Below are 25,257 nucleotides of genomic sequence, written 5' to 3' on the forward strand. Positions count from 1 at the left end.
TTAATCCTAGGCATTCCATATTTTTATTGCTATCCTAAATGATATCTTTAAAAATTTTAAGCTGGGCATGCATGGTGGCTCACACCTATAATCCCAGCACTTTGGGAGGCAGAGGCGGGAGGATCAGTTGAGGCCAGGGAGTTTGAGACCAGTCTTGGCAGAACAGCAAGACCCTATCTCCACAAAATCCAAAATTAGCTGGGTGTGATGGTGTGTGCCTACAGTCCCAGGTACTTGAGAGGTTAAAGTGGGAGGATCACTTAAGCCCAGGAGCTAGAGGCTGCAGTGACCCATAATCATGCCATTGCACTCCAGCCTGGGTTGATAGCACAAGACCCTGTCTCAAAAATAAAATAAAATAAAAATTTAAATCAACTTTCTCAAGGCAGAACTTTCATACAATAAAATTTACACATTAAGTACAAACTGATAACTTTTGACAAACATATATATCCATGGAACCATCATTCCAGTCAAGAAAATGAACATTTCTAACTCTCTCCAAAGTTCTTATGGGCACCCACCCTTGCCATCACTCTCCTGCCAACTACCCAGGCAACTACTGATATAATTTCTATCCATATACATTAGTTGTACCTGTTCTAAAATGTCATATCAATGGAATCATACAAGCATGCTGTCTGTTATGTCCCTCTTCTTTCTTTCAGCAAATCTGTGACATTCATCTACCTTGTTGCATGTACTAGTAGTTCATTTCTTCTTACTGTAGAGTAGTATTCCACTATACAGCTATATCACAGTTTGTTTATCCATTCTTCTGAGAATGGCCAGCTGGTCTATTTCCAGTTTTTGTGACTAAAGCTACTATAAACAATTGTGTACAAGTCTTTTTATTGACATATGTAATTGTTTGTGTTGAATAAACACCTAAGAATGGAATGGAATACGGTAGATTTAAGTTAACTTTTTATATTCCCACCAGGTGCATTTATTGCATTAATAGGTACTCCTAGTCTCTTAGACTTTAGCCAGTTTAGAGTATAATGTGTTATATCATTGTGGTTTTAATTTGCATGTTCCTAATGACTAATGATGTTAAGCATCTTCTCATTTGCTTTTTGGCTGTTTCCATGTATTCTTTACGAAGTGCCTATCCAAGACTTTTGCAGATCTTTATATATATTTTTAATAGACAAAGTTTCACTCTGTAACTCAAGCTGGAGTGCAGTGGTGCAATCATAGCTAACCGTAGCCTCGAACTTCTAGGCTCAAGTGATCCTCCTGCTTCAGTCTCCTAAATAGCTAAGAATATAGGCATTCATCACCATACCCAGCTAATTATTAAAGATTTTTTGTAAAGACAGGTTCTCACTATATTGCTCAGGCTGGTCTTGAACTCCTGGCTTCAAGTTATCCCTGGGTCTTGGCCTCCCAAAGCACTGGAATTACAGAACTGAGCCACTGTCTCTGGCATCATAGATCTTTAAATTGTCTTACAAAGTTGTAGGGTTCTCTATAATTTAGATGCATATCCTCTGTCATATGTACATTGCAAGTATTTTCTCCCAGTCTAAGGCTTATCTTTTCATTTTCTTAACTGTCTTTCTTAGAAAAGGTTTTAACTTTGATGAAAATCTAATTTATTGGGTTTTTTTGTTTTTTAAATGCTTAATGCTTTGTGTGACCTAAGAAAACTGTCTAACCTAAGGTTGTAAAGATTTTCTTCATCTAGAAGTTTATAATTTTAGCTTTTCAGTTTAGATCTATAACCCACTTTTTTTTTTTTTTTTTTTTTCATCTAGAAGTTTATAATTTTAGCTTTTCAGTTTAGATCTATAACCCACTTTTTTTTTTTTTTTTTGGAGACAGAGTCTTGTTTTGTTGCCAGGTGCCAGGCTGGAGTGCAGAGGCACAATCTCAGCTCACTGCAACCTCCGCCTCCCGGGTTCGAGCAACTCTCCTGCCTCAGCCTCCCGAGTAGCTGGGACTACAGATGCACGCCACCATGCCCAGCTAATTTTTATATTTTAGTAGAGACAGGGTTTCACCATGTTGGCCCAGGATGGTCTCGATCTCTTGACCTTGTGATCCGCTCACCTCGGCCTCCCAAAGTGCTGGGATTACAGGCGAATGGCCAATCCACTTTTTTTGAAGCAGTTTTATCTATGGTAGGAGGTAGAGGTTGAAGATCATTTTTTTCCTCCCAGATATCCAACTGTTCAAGCACTTTTTGCTTGTAAATGGTATGTTTCAAATTCCTTTCTTGTTGTCATATAGAAATAAAATCATCAGACAATCTTGTTTAACTCACTCAGTATTTTGAATAATTTATTTATAATCGTTTGAATTTTCTCTTTTCCATTTTTTTTTTTTTTTTTTTTTTTTTTTTTTTTTTTTTTTTTTTTTTTTTTTTTTTTTTGAGACAGAGTTTCACTCCTGTTGCCCAGCTGGAGTGCAATGGCTCGATCTTGGCTCACCGCAACCTCCACCTCCTGGGTTCAAACGATTCTCCTGCCTCAGCCTCCCCAACTAGCTGGGATTACAAGCATGCACCACCATGCCCAGCTAATTTTGTATTTTTAGTAGAGATGGGGTTTCTCCATGTTGGTCAGGCTGGTCTCAAACTCCCTATCTCTCAGGTGATCCGCCCGCCTCAGCCTCCTAAAGTGCTGGGATTACAGGCATGAGCCACCGTGCCCGGCTTGAATTTTCTATATATGTATGTATTCTTATCATCTTCAATTAATAAATATCCTATTTTTTTTTACTAGTCCTTGTATCTTTTACTTCCTTTTTTATCTAAAAATTGCCATTTGTACAATATTTTAAAATAACAGCTCTACTGGGATATAATTAATATATTATAAAGTTCATACTTCTAAAGTTGTTTTTAGTATATTCTCTGAGTTGTGTAACTATCACCACTTTCTAATTCCAGAACACTTTCACCACTCCAAAAAAAAAAAATTGTACCAATTAGCAGTTACTTCCCAGTTCCAAGCCTCAGCCTCCGGTACTCATTAATTTATGTTCTGTCTCTATGGATTTGCTTATTCTGGCCGTTTCATGTAAGTGCAATAATGCAGTATGTGGCCCCTTGGATCTGCATGTCATTCTACAGTAGTCAGCGTCTATTCTTTTCTCTGCTCATTTCTGTCTACATCATGTATGTGCAACCAGAACAAGAGAAGAGGCTACTCAGGCCTTTATCACAGGAAATTAGGGGTATATGCAGAGGAAACAGAACCTGAAAAGCTGGTAGTCTGAGGACATCTCTCTTCCTTAACCCTGGCTTTATACCGAAGCAGAGATGGGAGAACTGGAATATGGGCTATCAAATTCTGCTGTTGAGTATTGGTGAGTTTTTGTGTGCCTCATAAGTTGGTGTGTCTTACATACTATGATAAATTCAGAAGATCTCTCCAACTGGGAAGGTGAAACTTACCAAGCATGGTTTCAGAAACTGCCTCATTATCACTGCCCTATAGGATAATATAGTTTTTAATGCAAATCAAGATTAGTTTCTTAGGTGGCATGACATCTTCTTGTAGGCAAGGAGCAGGAGCTGGACTCCTATTTGTCTTCATCAGAACGCAACACCTCCTGGATCTAAAGATAAGCACTGTCTGTGCCATTTGCTTTGGCTCTTGGTCCTATTTAGGTCTTTCTTGTATCTTTGAGTTCTCTCTCTTCTCATCATGCTCTTATTTTTGTTTATGTTCTTAAATTTATGGAGCCTATTTACAATAGCTATTTTAAAATCCTTATCTATAAATGTCATTATCTCTGTCATTTCTAGAACTATTCCTATTGATTTTTTTTTTCCTATCTATGGCTCAAATATTTCTGCTTCTCCATTCACATAGTAATTTTTTATTGGATGCAAGACATATTTTTATGTTGTCAAGTTTTAAATTTTGTTGTCGGCCGGGCGCAGTGGCTCAAGCCTGTAATCCCAGCACTTTGGGAGGCCGAGGCGGGTGGATCACGAGGTCGAGAGATCGAGACCATCCTGGGCAACATGGTGAAACCCCGTCTCTACTAAAAATACAAAAAATTAGGGCCGGGCGCGGTGGCTCAAGCCTGTAATCCCAGCACTTTGGGAGGCCGAGATGGGTGGATCACGAGGTCAAGAGATCGAGACCATCCTGGTCAACACGGTGAAACCCCGTCTCTACTAAAAATACAAAAAATTAGCTGGGCATGGTGGCGCGTGCCTGTAATCCCAGCTACTCGGGAGGCTGAGGCAGGAGAATTGCCTGAACCCAGGAGGCGGAGGTTGCGGTGAGCCGAGATCGCGCCATTGCACTCCAGCCTGGGCAACAAGAGCGAAACTCCGTCTCAAAAAAAAAAAAAAAAAAAAATTTTTTTTGTTGTCTTGCTTTAAAGAGCATTAGACTTTCATCTGGCAGGCAGTAAGGTTACTTGATGATCAGTATAATCCTCTTAAAGCTTGTTTTACTGTTCTTCTAGTATGGATATACAGTAGCTTTTAGCCTAGAACTAATTTAGTCCTACTTCTTTATTTATTATTTTTTTTTTTTTGAGACGGAGTTTCGCTCTTGTTGCCCAGGCTGGAGTGCAATGGCGCGATCTCGGCTCACCGCAACCTCCGCCTCCTGGGTTCAGGCAATTCTCCTGCCTCAGCCTCCCGAGTAGCTGGGATTACAGGCACGCGCCACCATGCCCAGCTAAATTTAGTCCTACTTCTAAGGTGTGGCCCTTTTAAGATTTTTACTGAATGCTCCATATTAAGCAATGAGGCCTCTCAATCTGGCTGGCAGACTGAATAATTCTCAATCCTGTAATCTGAATGACTCTCAATCCTGTGTGAGCTCTGGAAATTGTTCTTATAGCCTCCGCATGTTTATTCTTTCCCCAGCAATTATTCCTAGCTTGGCCTCATAAAATTCTGAATTATTCCTGTGCAGGCTAGTATTCAGCCAACACAATTCCTATGCAGATAGGAACTATTCTGTTTAACTTTTTTCTCTCGGTTAATCTGTCCCACAAATTCTAGCCACCTGCTCTTTGCTTTATTATTTCCTTTCTTCTATGTTTTTGTCTCCGCTTACTTTTTCAGTTTCTTTTCTGACTCTTTGGGATGGATACTTAGATCGTTAATTTTGAACCTTTATTTTCTTCTAGTATATGCAAATCAAATTTTAAATCCCTTTTAAGAATTGCTTTAGCTGCACAGGTTTTGATATGTCATTTTTATTATCATTCAATTCAAAGTATTTTTAAATTTCCACTGAAAAGTTTTCATTGACCCATGGATTATTGAGAGGTATATCTCTTCCAACACCATCCATACGAAGTTTAATACCTAGTAAAGAAGTTATACTTTGGTTTTGCTCAAAAATTTTCAGGCTAGGACGTAGTTAACTTTGAGATAGAGGGTGAGAACAGTGATTACTGAGATGAAGAGGAGTGGGGTTATAGAGCTCAAATAGTATTCTATTTCTTGAGTTGGTGGCAATTTCATGAGTATATTTATTTTGTGTTAATTCCATATACTTATGTTATATACCCACTGAAAAGTCAAAACAATTTCCTAGTTATTTTTATAGGTATGTTTTTCCATACAGACTTAAGCCATTTTATCCCATCAACAAAGAGTTAACTAAAACTGCATTATGCATATACTTGCCTTATATTTTTTCATAATTGCATTGCTTTCGAAGTTAGCTGTTTCTTCCATAAATCGACCCACTAGCAGCATAGCTCGACCATGGATTAACATGTTCTTACCCTCAAGTGGGGTTTCATTTTCCGGAAAACATAATTCAACACCTTTCTGAAGAACAATTAGTGCCTGGTGGACATCACCCTAAAAGAAAAAAGGCAACAATAAGCCCTTTAATTTAAAAACATATTTCTATTTTCTGTGAGAGTATTAGTTAAGTTTTTGTATATCTTACAGAAAAAAGAAAAAGAAAAAATGTTTTTGTACAAATCCATTTGTAATTTCATGTTTCTCTTTTATTTGCCCCTTATTAAAGTAAAATTCTAAAACTGAAGCATTGCTTCATTTCATCTCATTCATTCATTTACTAATTAATTTTATAATTGGAGTCGACCCTCTGTGTCCACAGGTTCCACATCAATGGATTCAACCAATAGTCGACTGAAAATATTAGGAATAGCTGGGCACAGTGACTCACATCTGTAACTCCAGTGCTTTCGGATGCCAAGGCAGGGGGACTGCTTGAGGCCAGGAGTTTGATACTAGCCTGGGCAACATAGCAAGATCCTGTCTCTACAAAAAATTTTAAAATTAGTCAGGTTCAGTGGCTCATGTCTATAGTTCTAGCTACTCAGAAGGCTGAGGGGGAAGGATTGCTTGAGCCCAGGAATTTGAGGTTATAGTGAGCTACGATGCACCACTGCACTCCGGCCTGGGTGACAGAGCAAGATCCTGTCTCTTAATAAAAGAGAAAGTGAGGTATGGTGACTTATGCTTATAGTCTTTTCTACAAAGTGCGGGCTGAGGTGGGAGGATTGCTTGAGGCCAGGAGTCCAAGGCATCAATGAGCTATGATCATGCCACTGCATCAAGCCTGGGCTGCAGAGCCAGACTCTGTCTCTCTCAAAACATAAAAATTTAAATTTAAAAAAAGAAAAACAAATATTATGAATAAAAAAATAAACACTATAATAAAAATAATATGAATAAGTCATACAAGTATAATAACTGTTTACAAAGCATTTACACTGTATTAGGTATTATAAGTAACCTAGAAAAGTATACAAGAGTACTGTGTACATAGGTTATATGCAAATACTGTGTGTCCACTTTACATAAAAGATTTGAGTATCCACAGATTTTGTTATCCGTGGAGAATTCTGGGACCAAACCCCCATGGATATCAAGAAAGGACTATAATCAAAGTTCAGGGAACCGAAGACAATTATGAACAAATTAAAATCTCTGGCATAAAAAAAAGTTCATAGTCACGTGAGGAAAGAGACCGTGAAACGACAGCATATTAGCTAAGTGCTACAACAGAGGAATATACACTGGCATTATACAACATAGAGAAGAGAGTCCCCTAAACCTACCTGAAGAATATAGGAAAATGGAGAACAGCAGTCAGGAAAAGTTATCAATGAAAAAAATCTGAATTAGGTTTCCAAGAATGAGTAGAAATCTTCTTGGCAGAGAATTTAGTGAAGGGCATTCTAGGTAAATGGAATAGTAACTTTAATTGGAAGAAAAGCACATGGTCTGATTTTAGCTGAAGTTTGAAGGGTTTTTGAGATGGTGATGAATGAAGCTGAGGAAGTAGGCCAGGACTTGATCAGAAAGGGACGTGTGTAGTTCCTAAAGTTCAGGCTTAATCCTAAAGGTACTTTATAGGATTATCTTTTTGAAGGAGCAACATGATTTGATGTAGGTTTTAGAAAGACCACAGACTGCAGTAATGTACAAAGGGAAATGGTGAGATCCTAAAAAAGGTTAATATTGTTAGAGGGTATAAATAATAAAGTCATAAATTAAGGCAATGGAAATAAATAAGAGGGAGATGATTCAAGAGATATTTCTAAGGTTGAAGAACAAAGATTTAGTCTCCAACTGGATGTGAAAAGTGAAGTTGCAGAAGGAATCTAAGATGATGTCCAGGTTTCTGTTTTCAATGGGAGGATGAAATAAAGTCTTATTCAGAAAAATAGAAAACATGAGAGGAGAAACAGATATTCAGTATTAGATAATGAATTCCATTTTGAACATATTGAGTTTAAGGTATCATAATACATAGACTAGCACTAACTCAAAATGACCAGGACTGACTAATGCACACTGAATAAATTACTTTCCCCTCTCATCCAGGAAACACCTCCTCTCCAGTCCTTTCTCAGCCACCACAAAGTTGGTGTAACCACAAATGACACTAACAATAGTTGCTAAGTGTCACTTCCAAAACGTGCTATGCCTATTACTAATTCTAGACTGGTGACTAGCCTGAGGAGAAACGTAAGCAATAGTCATTTAAATCTGAGTAAAAAATCTTGCAAGTAGCTCCAATATTTTAAAAACACCCTTCTTATTACTATTGCTTTAATCTGAAGACTGCTGTGAACTTCTGTTCAGATGTAGGCCCTTTCTGGCTAGATCAGAACTGAATCTTGATAGCAACACCAGTAAGTCCATAGAGAACTAATTATCTGCCAGCGACTAAGTGACAGAGTTATATTCATTTAACCAACATTCACTGAGTGCCTACTATATACACCCTGTAAACATACATAAGGTAAAAAATTAAGAGGCAATTTTCCTCAAGGAAAATGTAAGATAGATGAAAACTGAAAGAACTGCACATTCAATCTTGAAATGGGAAGGTACCTGGAGACTAGGGTAAAAAGAACAGTTACTTCCAGACCATGGTAGATAACCAATGAAGAAAAGTGATAGAAAAAAAGGTTCTTAATTTGAATTAGTTATGTTCTCTCAGTTGGCCTTTTAAGAAAGTACATAATTCCCAACAGAATATATATCTGATGACACTTCCCTGGCCATTACCTTGGACCAGAGCCACTTTGCCCTTTCCACATACAGTTCAGCAAGTCGTGATTCCCCTGCATTAAGGAGAGCATTGTAGGCTGTCTGGTGGTGACCAGCCTTTCTAGCTACTCTGGCACTCTGCAGCCAGCATTCTCCAACCATTTCATTGTAATCTGGTCTAGAGGAAGTAACAAAACATGGGAGAGAAACAGACCATTGGTAAGTATATGCAACAACTTAACTAAAACAATTGAAATCTGGGTCATACACTGTGCAAGTAGTTCCAATGTTTTGAAAGCCCCTGTTCCCAACACAGAACCTTCTTCATATACTATTTCAAAGGAATCAATGATTAATTTGTTTAAAAAGCCTTGACTTAAATTTTCTTATAGTGCTCCATTTTACCTAATATAAACTTTATTATTTTTATCAATAAAAAAATGTATCCCCCAGATATGTTTTTAACATCTTAAAAAAGAGAAAGAAATGGCATCTAAAAGTGATTCTTAAGTTGTTCCAGGTTCCTTTCAGCCAGACAGTGTAGCCTTGATAATTGGAAACAGAAAAATACAGACCCCCAAACAACATCCAAATACCAAATTCAAGATAAGTGACATTTAAAAAAAAGTAGCGTGAGAAACCTTTTATTGAGGCTTAATAAAGTCCTCCGGAGAGCCAGGATAGGCTCCTTGGCTCTATAGGAATTCTGGGTCATTTCTAGTCGAGCTACCCAGTTTAGGGAATCTTCTTGAGAATTGTCACCTGGAGAGTGCTGGAAAAGCGGTTTGATGCTATGTTCCAACTCACACAACATGTGCAATCTAAAGATAGACAGAGCCCATGTTAAAATGTTAATCACATTCAGACTTACTAATCTCATATATAAAGCATGTACTTTAAATCAGCAATAAAGAATTTAAAATACACAGCTTACTTTGGTAGAACTTTAATATATCCTTGCTATGCAAACAATCACATTTATATCTTTTCAAACTGAACATCAACACCAATTTATACTGGTTCATATATTTAGTGCTTTAGTCAGGCATGGTAGTGTGTGCCTGTACTCTCAGCTACTCAGGAGACTGAGGCAGGTGGACCACTTGAGCTCAGGAGTTCAAGGCTACAGTGAGCTATGGTTATGCCTGTGAATAGCCACTGCACTCCAGCTCAGGCAACAGAGCAAGATCCCATCCCTTAAAATAATAAATAAATAAAATTAATTAATTATATTAAAATTTTTTAAGTAAATAAATATTTAGGGATTTGCAATGCTTCCCAAATTCCTATGAATTAAATTGTAGAATGATGGATAAAACTAAATTCAAATGCATGAAAACCAAAATTTACCACCTAAATGAAGATAAAAGAAAACATGGATTCATTATAAACCAACATGAGGTATCTGCATATATTGCCGATGAATTGCTTAAACCTGGGAGGTGGAGGTTGCAGTGAGCCAAGATTGCGCCATTGCACTCCAGCCTGGGCAACAGAGTGAGAGTCAGTCTCAAATTAAATAAATAAACAAATAAGAGGACCTCGCACAGCAGATGCCAGTAGAAAATTGTGAAATTAATGTAGTTTTCTTTCTAAGAGTGACGAAAACTGTGATACATTCACACTAGCTTTCCCCCCTTTGTATGATAGTCAGTGTCTACGACTCAGAGTTCCAGGCACAAAGGTATAGCTGAGTAGCTACAGAACAGAATTAAACTTAGTGGCCCAAACTCTACTTTCATTAAGATATTACCAAAGGGGCTGATACTAAATATAGTGAATTCTTCTAACTTAAAAAAAAATGCGCTATGTTATAAATTTCTTATACTTTAATTATAATATTTACTTTATCATTTTTCCCTAGGTAGAATTCATAGACCTAAAATGTTTTCTAACATTTTCTTCGTCACCTCTAAAAGGTAATATTCTTTCTAGTAATGTGAAACCTATATGTTTTGGGGGCAAATAACAAACACATATCTAAATGGGAAGGAAAGGGAAACAACGAATACCAAGCACCGATGTGCAGGTGTTAGAGAAGTCTGTATTATATTTAGGTTATACAGAAAGCAAACTATGATATTACAAGAGGACAAACATAAGATATTTTTATTATGTTTTTCATTTTGTCTCATAGCTGCCTTTCCTTAAAAGGATGTATGTTAGAATATTTTTTAACTGTAGGGTAATTGTGAGGTAAAAAGAATGAAAGAGCTATTTGGTATAGCTATGCATAATACCAAACACACTATCAATTATTTACTCATCAAAAAACTCCAGTGCTGCCAGATGATATTTATAGGCCAGGAATATAAAAATGGAAACCCCAAAATACCTCACAATATATTCATATCCTCGTTGGTAAGAGCCTCTTTCAAAGCTTGCAGCTGAAAGAGGTACAATTTGTTCTGCTCTCACTAGTTTCAGTGTGTCATAAAAAGCTGTGATATCTCTTTTTTTGGCTGATAATAATAGCTGTCCCAGTCTGACACTCCATGTTGTAGATTTCCCATCTGAAAAACAAATGAAGAGTCAAGAAATGTCATGGTAGCTGAGTCCAAGTGTCAGCTTTATTTCATTAGATAAAATGGTTAGCAGAAATATCAAACAGATGGTTTCACTCCATCTTTTTTTTTCTTTTTTTTTTTTCAAGACAGAGTTTCACTCTGTGGTCCAGGCTGGAGGGTTATGGCATGATTATAGCTCACTGCCACCTTGAACTTCTGGGCTCCAATGATCCTCCCACCACAGCCTCCTGAGTTGGTAAACTACAGGCATAAGCCATTATGCCCAGCTAAGTTTTTAAAAAACATTTTTGTAGAGACAGTCTCACTATGTTGCCCAGGCTGGTGTAGAGCTTCTGGCCTCAAGTAATCCTCCCGCCTTGGCCTCCCAAAACTCTGGGATTACAGGTGTGAGTCACCATGCCCAGCCTGTTTTCATTCTATTTTGAACAACTAAACAAGGCAATCATAAAACAGGCTAAGAGATTAAGTATGCATGTTTTTAAGCTACTTAAGTCTGAATATTTATGGCATATTAAAACTGCTTATATATTAAGAAGTAATTTTACCTGCTGCCAAATAGTTTTCCACCAAATCCCACTGTGACAATTTCCAAGCTGCTTCCACTCTGTATGTGTTTAATTCATCTGTCCATTCAGACCTATTAAAAGAAACCCATATCAACTAAACTTTAATTTATTTAAAGTAATATTCAGAGAGTTTTCAATGGTTTACATACTCTACTATATTTATTGAATTTACACTATATTGTATTTCGTTCTTAGATATAAAATAACTATCTCTATCCAGAAACTACCTAGAAAATTTTAATCTTTCCATCCTTCAAAAATATTTTTTCACTAATTACTTCTAATAAACCATTTAAGATGCCATTCCTCAACAAATTAAAGTGTGCCATATATTATAGCAGAGTTAATTCCTGAATAATAACTAAGCCCACTGTAAAAATAGCTGTAGGCTTAATTTGAACAAAGAGCAAGGAAGAAAAAGAGCCAACAGAACACACATAAATGCAGAGGTAAGCAATTCTAATAACTTAGAATTCTGAATTAAATTTAAGACAAAAATACGGGGGGACCAGTGGTATAGGTTAGGGACAGTTGGGAGGTATCTAGAACAATACCAAGAGCCTAAGAAAGTTAAAATGATTTGTCAATGGCATAACAAAGTATATAAGACTAGCTACCTAAAATATATACCTTTTCTTTTCTTTTCTTTTTTTTTTTTTTGAGGCAGAGTCTCACTCTGTCACCCAGGCTGGAGTGCAGTGGCACGATCTCTGCGGATTCAAGCAATTCTTCTGCCTCAGCCTCCCGAGTAGCTGGGATTACAGGTGCGCACCACCACACCTGGCTAATTTTTGTATTTTCAGTAGAGACGGGGTTTCACCATGTTGGCCAGGCTGGTCTTGAACTCCTGACCTCGTGATCCACCTGCCTTGGCCTCCCAAAGTGCTGGGATTACAGGTGTGAGACACCGCGCCCAGCCAATATATATCTATTTTTAAACTACTTTCAGTCAGTTTAAAATTTGAGTTCGCAAAACCAGTGTGACATAGGCTAATTATTTTGTAAGCATTCTACGTAGGTGACATTGGGATGACCAGTAATATTTGAGATCATGACTATACAGAAGCAGCTAGACTTTCCTCATGTTTCTTTTTTATTAATCATACTGTCTGAATATCTGCCATATGTTAGATCCTAGGCTAGGCACAATTTTTCATTTAATAATCTAATAACACTGCATACAGCACATATATATCCATATTATAAATAAAGTAACAGAGAGGCTGGAATCAATATCCTCAAAGTTTTCCTTGCTCTTTCTGCAGTAAAAACACATAAAGAAAAGATAACAAATGACCTAACAAGTTTCATTTTTTAAAATTCTAAAAATAGCAGATAGAATATGTTCCAATTTTTAAACATGACCACCACCAAAAACAGTTTAGAATAAGGCTAGAGAAATACAACTGAAATGTAATTTTCAAAAGTCCAATTTTGAACAACTTTACAAGCTTACCATCAGATGCCAAAATATAAAAATTTCAGAAAAAAAAAATCTCAGTAGAATTAGGCAGTATTTGTTATCCAAATGTGGGATAACAGATTATTTGTGGAATAACAGGTTACAGAGGGGATGTGTCACACAAAGCCTTATAGCAAAATGTACAAACGGCAATCAGGATTAGGCTGTGAGAATGTATCCATACAAATGGCTACATTAAAAAGAATGATAAATAGGATAAGCACAGTCAATATTTTTGGAAAAATATTTGTTTAAATGCAAATAGAGATTGCCCCATCCATAATCATTTGCCTAACCATGACATAGCACCCTTCATTGAATACTGACATGTCTTTTTCACAACCCAAGATCAGAAGGCTCTATGTATCCCAGACCCAAAGAGAAGAAAAGAGAAGTCTGAATATGTAGTCTATGTCAAAAAGAAATCTGACACCCCAATTTGAGCCATGACTCTTTCCCAAATCTCTGTAACCTATTTATTCATAAGGTCTTTCAACTAATCTGGAGAAACATATCTACAACATGTAAGCATTCCTTCTCTACTTCTGCAAAACTTCCCTTGTCATTTCATAAATTCCACTGCTGCGATACCATCTGACAAACAGTGAACTTCTCTGTCCTCAGGCATTGTAGAATGATAGACTTTATGAATCAGTTTTGGAACCTATACAAACAGTACTTAGAAAACGCTGGCTTCAGAATCTATAAAAAGCTTAAATAAACCAACAAGCAAAAAACAACTCCATTAAAAAGTAGAGAAAGGACATGAACAGGCACTTCTCAAAAGAAACCATATAAGCACCCAACAAGCATATGAAAAAATGCTCATTATCACAATTATTTGAGAAATGCAAATCAAAGCCAAAATGTGATACCATCTCACACTAATCAGAATAGCTATTATTATTATTATTTTGAGACAGAGTCTTGCTCTGTTGCCCAGGCTGGAATGCAGTGGTGGAATCTTGGCCCACTGCAACCTCCATCTTCCAGGTTCAAGCAATATTCCTGCCTCAGCCTCCCAAGTAGCTAGGGTTACAGATGTGTACCACCATGCCCAGCTAATTTTTGTAATTTTTTAGTAGAGATGGGGTTTCACCATGTTGGCCAGGCTGGTCTCAAACTCCTGACCTCAAATGATCCACCCACCTCGGCCTCCCAAAGTGCTGGGATTACAGGCATGTGCCACCACACCTGGCCCAGAATGGCTATTATTAAAAAGTCAAAAAGTAACAGATCTGGAAGGGGCTTCGAAGAAAAGGGAATGCTTATACACTGTTGGTGGGAATATAAATTAGTTCAGCCATTGTGGAAAGTAATGTGGAGATTTCTCAAAGAACTGAAAATAGAACACCCAGCAATCCCATTACTGGGTATATTCCCAAATAAAAATAATTCATTCCACCAAAAACACACACTTGTATGTGCATCGCAGCACTATTCATAATAGCAAAGACATGAAATCAACCTAAATGCCCATCAATGGTGAATGAGATAAAGAAAATGTGGCATATATACACAATGGAATACTATGCAGCCATAAAAAAAGAATAAAATAATGTCCTTTGCAGCAACATGGATGTAGCTAGAGGCCATTATTCTAAGTGAACTAACACAGAAACAGAAAACCAAACACCACATGTTCTCATTTATAAATGGGAGCTAAACACTGGGTACACATGGAGACAAATATGGGAACAATAGACACTGGGGACTACAAGAGGTGGAAGAAGGAGCGAGGCAAGAGTTGAAAAACTATCTTTTGGGTACTATGCTCAATACCTGAGTGATGGGTTCAATTGTATCCTAAACCTCAGTATCATGTAATATGCTCTTGTCACTAACTTGCACATGTACCCCTAGAATTTAAAATAAAAGTCGAAAAAAAAAGAAAAAGAAAAAGTTGGCTTCAGAGTAGTCTAAAAAGAGCGGCCTGTATATTCTTTGGTTAACTGAGATCCCATTCCCTTTTGACCAAATTTTACTCCCCAGAATAGTCATTTAGAGTCTGGTGAATAAATCAAGAAATATAGCTTTCAGCTCTCACAGCAAAGCAGCTTCAAGAGCAGTGTCAATCTCCACATTTAATCTCCATTTGGAAGAACTACTCAGCCTTAATTTTTGCCACACATACATATTATTTTTTGTATAATCTGATTTTCTATAATAAACCCACTTTCTTTAGGTGAGTAAGGCTGCTTTCACATTCATCAATCATTTAGGGTAAAAATCAATGCACACAGTCTACAGTAATAGTCCATAAATCAGTCACGAAGTTCACTCCCCCAACTCTAGCACAGAAAATAACTGGTACTGATACTGTAAGCAGAGCACAGATGCCCTTTGAGCCTCAGGAAGTCCCATATAACCAATAGCAGGTGGGTTCTCGAAGTTTCTTGCGTTAGGGCAATCTAATTCAAGGATGGCTCTTTTGATAGAAGATAAACTGTTAAGTGGTAGATTGACTATGAAAAACTTGAGGGGCAAAAAAATTTGGTGCTTATTTCCAATACCATGAAAACACATAAAACATTGATTACTCACTAAACATTAAGTCATCTAATTCACTAATTAAAAATTCCCCATTCAGATAAAATAATAAAACCATTCTTTTATAAAATATTACCTGTTAGCATGCACTCCATTCACCTGAGTGATAACAGTAGACAGCTGACCAAGACCTAACATGGACTTTACTACACCATGATAATGAATGATCTAGAAATTTAAAAATATTTAAAATACCAATTATCACTTCAGTAATAGCTTAGGAGCCAAAAACAGTTTAACTGATATTCTTTAAAAATTACTATTTACTTGATTGCACTTATTTTCTTTAATATTATTATTTTAATATTTTGTAGAGATAGGGTCTCGCCATGTTGCCCAGACTGGTCTCAAACTTCTGGGCTCAAGTGATCCTCCCGCCTCAGTCTCAGAAAGTGCTGGAATACAGGTATTAGCCATGGTGCCCAGCTACACCTTTCTTAATTTAACAATTGACTTGCTTACTTACATGGCAGGACCCCCAGCAATGTCCTAATACATTTAAAATAACATAAATAAATGTTGACAACCTAGAAAATTTCAGATTGAAGTTATTATATCTTTCAGATTTGGACTACTTTTTGATTCAGAACAAATATAAAAAGTATCTAGTATCTTTGATATTCTGTTTAAAGATTGCCATATTTCTCACATAAACATTAAAGCTCAAAGGTTCTGATGTTTAAAATATGGATTTGGGGCTTTAGAAACTAAAAAGTTAAGGAGGATTATGTAATATCCTTTAAAATGAAAACAAGATTGTGAAAAATAAAGAACATATATATTGAGCTTCTGAGAAACATGTCCAATATGACAAAAACCAATATCCCAAAATTAGAATATAAGGCAAGATTATAAATGAATGATTCTAAACTCCTTTCTGTCCCAGCAGACAGACAACTTACTCTGATTATTAGCTATAACTCAGTGATTCTACAGGACCACTTCAGAGACATCCAGGTGGGTAACTACAGGACCATTTCAGAGACGTCCAGGTGGGTAAGCAGGAGTGGGGTGGGTGTATAAAACATGAAAATGTTTCTCAGCCTATGGATAATCCTTATTTCTGCAAATTGGTGCATGACTTACACTTTAAATAGCAAACTAAAATTATATACATTTTGGAGTTATTAAATGTACATTTCAATACAGATATACTCCATAATAAATCTCATTCATTTAGGGGATTTCTAAAGTCATACAAATGTAGTATTGGAAGGGATTTTTAAAATCATCTAATAAAGTCTCTATTTTTATCTGTCAGGAAACTTAAGCTCAGAGAGAGTTAAATATTTTCCAGACACTCAGTGACATTGATAGAAATAGTATTAAAACTAAAGTTTCCAGATTTCATATTCAGGGCTATTTTCATTATGTTGCCTTTCAATTATTATCTTACCTGGTCTGGTTCTAGCTGAATAGCCCTGTCATAACAAGCAGTGGCATCCCTCAGCAAGCCAAGGCTTTCATGTTCAAGAATCTGTTCTTTTAGAGATGGTTCTGCCTTTCTAATTGCGCTGACTCCAGCCACTCCATCAGGTTCATGCATAGCAGCATACAATTTCTTTGTTCAATAATTAAAAAAACAATCAAAAACAGGAAAAACACAACTGGAAATAAAACTACAAAGCCATCTGTTTATACTGAAAGAGGAATTTTTTGAAAAATTTTTCCTCAAAGTAATAGGAAACATTTGTTTCATGGCAGTCACAGTAAAATTATAAACTTATTTTCAGGCATTCTATTCTGTCAACATTATTATTCTTCTTAAATACAAATTTACATCAATAGCTGTTATTGATCATAGGATTACGAAGAACCTCATGATCCTAAAACTCTCTAGATCCAAATGATACCATATTCTGTTGAATACAGTTTATAAGAGTTTTACTGAATTTTTAAATGTAAATAAGCATTTTAAAATATTGTTATTGAGATGCCTCCAAGAAAACCAAGACAGCAATCTGGGCTCAAAGGAGATGTTAAAGCTAAAGATAAAAATTTAGGAATCAATTAGCACAAAGACAGTCTCTTACAACATGTGAAAGAATGGGATGATCTAGGAAATTGATAAAGAAGAAAAGAAAGCTGAGCAGAGAGACTAGAGTTTCTACATTTATCAACAAGGAGGAGCTGGCAAATGAAACAGAGAAGAGAGATAACTTGGAAGAAAACTGGAGAATAAAATATCTCAGAAGCCATGGGAGAAAAGCAAATGTCTGAATGAGAAAGGCATGTACAGTGATGGATTAAAGACTTAAACATAAGACCTAACACCATAAAAACCCTAGAAGAAAATCTAGGCAAAACCATTCAGGACATAGGTGTAGGCAAGGACTTCATGACCAAAACACCAAAAGCATTGACAACAAAAGCCAAAATAGACAAATGGGACCTAATCAAACTCCACAGCTTCTGCACAGCAAAAGAAACAATCATTAGAGTGAATCGGCAACCAACAGATTGGGAAAAAATTTTTGCAGTTTACCCATCTGACAAAGGGCTGATATCCAAAATTTACAAAGAACTAAAGCAGATTTACAAGAAAAAAACTAACAAGCCCATTCAAAAGTGGGCAAAGGATATGAACAGACACTTTACAAAAGAAGACATACGTGAGGCCAACAAACATATGAAAAAATGCTCATCATCACTGGTCATAAGAGAAATGCAAATCAAAACTGCATTGAGATACCACCTCATGCCGGTAAGAATGGCGAACATTAAAAAATCTGGAGACAGCAGATGCTGGAGAGGATGTGGAGAAGTAGGAACACTTTTACACTGTTGGTGGGAGTGTAAATTAGTTCAACCATTGTGGAAGACAGTGTGGCGATTCCTCAAGGACATAGAAATAGAAATTCCATTTGACCCAGCAATCCCATTACTGGGTATATATCCAAAGGATTACAAATCGTTCTACTATAAGGACACGTGTACACGAATGTTCATTGCAGCACTGTTTACAATAGCAAGGACCTGGAACCAACCCAAATGCCCATCGACGATAGACTGGATAGGGAAAATGTGGCACATATACACCATGGAATATTATGCAGCCATCAAAAACGATGAGTTTGTGTCCTTTGTGGGGACATGGATGAACCTGGAAACCATCATTCTCAGCAAACTGACAGAGGAGCAGAAGATCAAACACCGCATGTTCTCACTCATAGGCGGGTGTTGAACGATGAGAGCACATGGACAAAGGGAGGGGAGCACTACACACTGGGGTCAGTTGGGGGGAAATAGGGGAGGGACGGTGGGGGGTGGGGAGCTGGGGGGGTAGCAGGGGGAGAAATGCCAGATGTAGGTGATGGGGAGGAAGGCAGCAAATCACACTGCCATGTGTGTTCCTATGCAACAATTTTGCATGTTCTTCACATGTACCCCAAAACCTAAAATACAATAAAATAAATAAATGGGAAAAAAAAAAAAAAGAAAATGAGGGCTGGGAAAAATTTACTGGATTTGGTAACATGTGGCCACCAATTTTCTTAGCATAGTGTCAAGAGAAAAGAAAAAGAGAAGTCTTGTTGAAATAGGCAGAGTGAATGAGAAGCGAAGAAACAAGCAATTACAGTATAGGGAAAATAGACAATTCTTTCAAAAACTGGTTATGAAGTTCTAGAAACCGAGAGATGGGATGTTTCTAAAGGAGACGGTAAGATCAAGGGAATTATAAAAAGTTAAGATAGGCTTTACTAGAGCATGTCTATATGCTCTATATACTCTGGTTCACGAAGAGAAATTAATTACACTAGAGAAAGAAGGAATATATGAAGAAGTTACATCTGGAAATTGAGAACACAAGTAAAAAACTTCAATTTTGACAAGAAGGAATCCTTCCTTAAAAATAACAGAAGAAGCCAGGCATGGTGGCTCATGCTCTAATCCCAGCACTGTGAGAGACCAAGGCAGGCAGATCATTTGAGGTCAGGAGGCCAGCCTAAGTAACATGGAAAATCCCATCTCTACTAAAAATATAAAAAATTAGCCAGGTGTGGTGGTGGTGCCTGTGGGCCCAGCTACTCAGGAGGCTGAGGTGGGAGGATCCCTTGAGCCTGGGAGGTGGAGGCTGCAATAAGCTGAGATCGTGCTACTGTACTCCAGCCTGGGTGATAGAGTGAGACCCTATCTCAAAATAAATAACTAAACAAAATAACATAAGTTGGGAAGAAAAAGAATATGGTGCAGATGCTGTGCATTTGCAGATTTTTCCTACTGAATGATGAAGCAAGATCAACAGCTGGAAGCAGGGAAGCAAATAAAAGGTAAGGTATAGTCATCTTGAAAAAAGGGAAAGTAGCCTTACTAGAGAAACCCAGCAGGCCTGAAGGTAATGTTAGAGTCCTGAAGTTTTAAAGATGTTTGAGATCATGAACTTAAAGTGAAACCAGTTATAACACCCACTGTGTAATTTTTCTCCAGCTGATTATATGGTTGGAGTTTTACAAAGGGAGTACAACACAGTGGGGAAAAGACAAGATGTTGAGCATCACACTAAGGGAATGATTTTAACCATGAACCACAGACTTAAAACTAGACAAGGAGGAACACAAAGATAGGAAGGGGCTAATATTCATCTTAAGACTGCAAGTTACTAATTTTCCAGTTGTTTTATCACACTTTGCTTTTTGATTTCAAAAGCCCACCAATCTTGAGCTCTCATTTAATTCCACGTATTCGCCTCACCTGTCCTTACTTTCTTTTGTTCCCTACACAATCAGAACATTGCCTAAATCATTATTTCACCAGAATTTTCATGCCTGATACCTGACATAACCAGTACTTCCCCACCACCCTCATTCACTCCCAAATTCAGGATCACAACTCTCCCAAGGAGAATAGTAATTCCTTGAATCATAGCCCTTCCAAAGCCTCCTCCACAACTGCCACAGGCATTTAGCTAAAATGCCACTGTGACCGTAACACTTCCCTAGTTCACACTCTCCAAGAAGTTTGGGCAACTTAAAAAGTCCTCTGTTATTTGTGACCTTTCCTCTGCCATTCCAAAACTGACACTTAACTGTTTGGCATATGCCACGCTCTTTTCCAGCTCCACAGAGATGCCTCTACTTACAATGTGTTGCCTCCCTATACTGCTCATTTTTTAAGACACCATCTCCAAGAAGACATTCCTGACCTCTGGCTCATCCACTTCCATCTCCTACCCTACTCCACATGAAGGAGTTAAGTGTCCTTCCTCAGGGTACATGTGTGTTACTGCATTTAAAATATTTTGCCAAATTGATGTTTATCTCTCCCCACCCATCTATAAGCTTCCAAAGTGCTTATAAATATCTAGAGCCTAGCATAGCATCTAAAACATTAAAAAAAAATGAACAACATAAATATAAGACCGGCTATATGAATTTTCATTATTAAATTCACTATATTAACTTCAAACCTGTAAAAATCCAAGATGTTCTTGAATATTTTGCTTCTTTTCTGTAATAAATGATTCAAAGTGCATTACAGCTCGTGTGTATGCTTTGGAGCGAAAGGAAGCTACTGCCAGAGCATCCTGGGGTATGAGGTCTAGAAAACGGGTTACACTCTGATAGTCTTCATAATCCACAGTAGATACTAGATCAGAAAAAAGAAGTTGAGTAATTAAGACTTACAAGATAAAATTTTAAAAGGGTCAATTTAAGTATTTAAGTTCAATTTACTTCACTAAACAAATTAATCTGAATGCATTAGGATATCATATTTAGAATGTAACTAACAACAGAATGACTGTTCAGAGAGTCTTGCTCCAACTCCATCATTATTACTTACCTTTCTTTGGACAGTCATTTAACTTACTGAGCCTCTGTTTCTTTATCCATAAAAGGAAAATATTAGTGCCTGTCTTGCTTTCCTTACGATGTTGTTGGTGAGGATTAAATATAAATCTATTATTAAACTTTGAAAAGATATAATGGTGATACAAAAGACACAAGACTAGTTATTATTTTTTGATGACTATAAAATATGATTAAATTTAGCTATTTTATAGGGAAAGTGCAGAACTATGGAAATAGCCTCTTTTTTTAAAGCTTAGTATGATTTCTTATCAACCTATTTTTTCTTGGATTGCCAAATATACAGTACCACCTATTACATTAGAAATTGAAGTCAAAGTGCCTTCAAAGTAAAACCACAAGTACTTTAGGATAATTTTTCAGGAGTGTACAAAAAGACAAAAATTAAAAACTTCTAAATGAGAACAGTCTAGTTTACAAATTCTTATTTAAAACTTCTAAATTTTAATGATTCATAACAGTGAGTAGAAAACAGAAAACAAATTTCTTCAAAACTTAAAAAAGTAAGGTAGTATATTTTATTTTTTTAAATTTATTTACTTTTTAAAAATTTTATTTTGAGACCGGGTCTCACTTTGTCACCTAGGCTGCAGTGCAGTGGCACGATCATAGCTCACTGCAGCCTTCACCTTCTGGGCTAAAGTGATCCTGCCTCAGCCTCCCGAGTAGCTGGGGCCACAGGCATGTGCCACCATGCCTGGCTAAATTTTGTACTTTCTCTGTTGCACAGGCTGGTCTCACATTTCTGAGCTCAAGTGATCCTCCCACCTTGGCCTCCCAAAATGCTAAGATTACAGGCGTGAGCCACCACACCTGGCCTAAGGTAGTATATTCTAAAGAGATTATATTTAAAATAAGGTCCTTATTTACATCAAAATTTGTACATAATTTCAAATTGTAATTTTTTCTTTTGAGACAGGGTCTCACTTTGCTGCCCAGGATTGAGTACAGGGGTGTGATCTTGCCTCACTGCAGCCTCAAGCTCACAAGCTCAAGCAATCCTCACACTTCAGCCTCAAGAATTAGCTGAGATTACAAGCACACACCACCACACCCAGCTAATTTTTGTATTCATTTTGTAGAGATGGGGGTCTCTACAAAAATGTTAAACAAATGTTAAAAGTATTATATTTTTGAACCATTACAAATGCTATTCTTAAAAGCTAGAATTTTGGCCAGGCATGGTGGCTCATGCCTCCCAACACTTTGGGAGGCCGAGGTGGGTGGATTACCTGAGTTCAGGAGTTAGAGGCCACCCTGGGCAACATGATGAAACCCTGTCTCCACTAAAATGCAAAAAAATAGTAGGATATGGTGATGTGCACCTGGTCCCAGCTACTCAGAAGGCTGAAGTACAAGAATTGCTTGAGCAAAGGCTGCAGTGAGCTGAGGTTGCAGTGAGCTGAGATCATGCCACTGCACTCCACTTTGGAATACAGAGTAAGACTCTGTCTTAGAAAAAAAAGAATACCTAGAATTTTTAATTACAGTGTCAGTGAAAACGGTGATAATAGAGTGTTTGGTTTTATAGTACCAGTTTGACATGCAGAAATAAAAACAAACAGGCTGGTCATGCTGGCTCACATCTGTTATCCAACACTTTGGGAGATCAAGGAAGATGGACTGTTTGAGCCTACGAGTTAGAGACCAGCCTGGCCAATATGGTGAAACTCCATCTTTACTAAAAGTACAAAAAATCAGCTGGGCATGGTGGTGCATGCCTGTAATCCCAGCTACTCAGGAGGCTGAGGCATGAGAATCACTTAAACCCAGAATGTAGAAGCTGTAGTGAACCAAGATCGCACCACTGCACTCTAGCCTAGGCAAGAGAGAGAGACTTGGTCTCAAAAAAAACATTAAAAACAAACATTTAATTGTTAAATATGAAAAATAGATTAATAGCCTCGTTCCAGACAAAAATATTCCCCAAGTAGGTGATTATTGGCAAGTCCAGAAAATTTTAGAAAAATTGTAAACTATTAAGCTTAACAACGGGAATGTATCAACTAACAGAACAGAGGGAGATGCTCACAAATTGAGAATTACGGAAATGAAGGTCTCTTTAAGGATTGTTAGTCAGTTTTTCAATTGGCCTGGAAGCCTGCAGGAAAAACACCTGATGTCTGTGAGAGCAGCTGAGATATAAGGTCATATTATAACCATCCACTAATTGCAAGAATGGAAAAACAAAAGGTTCAAAGAAAGTAAGAATATCCATTAGTGTGTGATGAATACAATTCTTCTCATAAACGCTTATATCAGAGAGACAAATTAGCACATGTCATTTTTAAATCAAGATACTTCTCAGTAAAAGTTGCAGTATCACAGGAAAAAAACAGTAAGATATAGCAGGGTATAGTGTAGTAATGCATAGTAAGCATATTTGGACGGCTGGCTAGATACCAAACACTACTAGACACAAGAAAAATAAACAAAGATAGCTTCTCTGTAGGCCGTAAAATAAAATTAATATCTCCCCTGAAATTTAAAACTTAAATGTGAAAAAGATTGGAAAGAGTATTTTCCAAGTGAAAACAACAAAGACCAGAGTACAAACACACACACACACACACACACACACACACGCACGCATGCAAATACTGAGGGAACATGTAATAAGTTAACAGTGAGGATTAGGTTAATAATAATATTATCATCTCATTTATTTCACACTTTATAATTTATCTATTCATCATCTCATTTAATCCGTACAACGATCTCCTAAGAGAGATAATATTAACTCCATTTTGGCCATTTGTGGTGGCTCACGCCTATAATCTCAGCACTTCGGGAGGCTGAGGCAGGCAGATCGCCTCCCACTAGGAGTTGGAGAGCAGCCTGGCCAACATGGCAAAACCCAGTCTCTACTAAAAATACAAAAATTAGCTGGGTGTGGTGGCACACGCCTGTAATCCCAGCTACTCAGGAGGCTGAGCCAGGAAAATCACTTGAACCCGGGAGGTGGAGGGTGCACTGAACCGAGATTGTGCCACTGCATTCCAGCCTGGGTGACACAGCAAGACTCCATCTTGAAAAAAATTAATAAATACAAATAAAAATATTAACTCCATTTTATACAAAGAAAAATTAAATAATGTGTCTTGTCCAAGTGAGAGTAAGAAGACAGAAAGGTCTTATGACTAAAAATTCATTGTTTTTTCTCAGTGAAAAGGCCACACTATTACCCATTTCAAAAATACATATGACGGCCAGGCATGGTGGCTCACACCTGTAGTCCCAGCACTTTGGGAGGCCGAGACAGATGGATCACCTGAGCTCAGGGGTTCGAGACCAGCCTGGTCAATATGGCAAAACACCGTCTCTAGTGAAAATACAAAAAAAAATTAGCTGGGCATGGTGGCAGACACCTGTAATCCCAGCTACTTGGGAGGCTGGGGCAGGAGAATTGCTTGAACCTGGGAGGCAGAGGTTGCAGCGAGCCAAGGTCACACCATTGCACTCCAGCCTGGGCAACAAAAGCAAAACTCCATCTCAAGAAAAAAAAAAAAACACACACAAAAATACACAAAACAAGGTATTTTTTAAGCTAATGCTTAAATTATAGAACTGATAAGCCAGGCAAGGTGGCTCACGCCTGTAATCCCAGCACTTTGGGAGGCCGAGGCAGGCAGATCACAAGGTCAAGAGATCGAGACCATCCCGGCCAACATGCTGAATCCCCGTCTCTACTAAAAATGCAAAAGTTAGCCAGGCATGGTGGCACACACCTGTAGTCCCAGCTACTTGGAAGGCTGAGGCAGAAGAATTGCTTGAACCCAGGAGGCAGAGGCTGCAGCAAGCCAAGACTGTGCCACTGCACTCCAGCCTGGCAACCAGGCGTGACTCTGTCTCAAAAAATAAAACCCAAAAAACAAAA

General features: G+C 37.5%; 1 protein-coding gene across 3 annotated transcripts in view; it reads right to left on the reverse strand.

Annotated features, from left to right (window-relative positions):
• ATR (ATR serine/threonine kinase) overlaps positions 1–25,257 on the reverse strand; it is a 133,418-nt gene that overhangs the window by 34,370 nt on the left and 73,791 nt on the right. For all 3 annotated transcript variants that reach the window (XM_037736836.1, XM_037736835.1, XM_017523751.2), the window contains 8 exons: positions 20,981–21,159; positions 16,970–17,134; positions 15,650–15,741; positions 11,541–11,632; positions 10,803–10,980; positions 9,109–9,288; positions 8,486–8,645; positions 5,615–5,794 (listed from right to left, as the gene is read on the reverse strand). In XM_037736836.1, the coding sequence (XP_037592764.1) occupies positions 5,615–5,794; positions 8,486–8,645; positions 9,109–9,288; positions 10,803–10,980; positions 11,541–11,632; positions 15,650–15,741; positions 16,970–17,134; positions 20,981–21,159 (1,226 nt within the window). The remainder of the gene's footprint in view (positions 1–5,614; positions 5,795–8,485; positions 8,646–9,108; positions 9,289–10,802; positions 10,981–11,540; positions 11,633–15,649; positions 15,742–16,969; positions 17,135–20,980; positions 21,160–25,257) is intronic.

Source organism: Cebus imitator, unplaced genomic scaffold (genome assembly GCF_001604975.1).
Source record: "Cebus imitator isolate Cc_AM_T3 unplaced genomic scaffold, Cebus_imitator-1.0 Scaffold30, whole genome shotgun sequence".
Lineage (NCBI taxonomy): Eukaryota > Metazoa > Chordata > Mammalia > Primates > Cebidae > Cebus > Cebus imitator.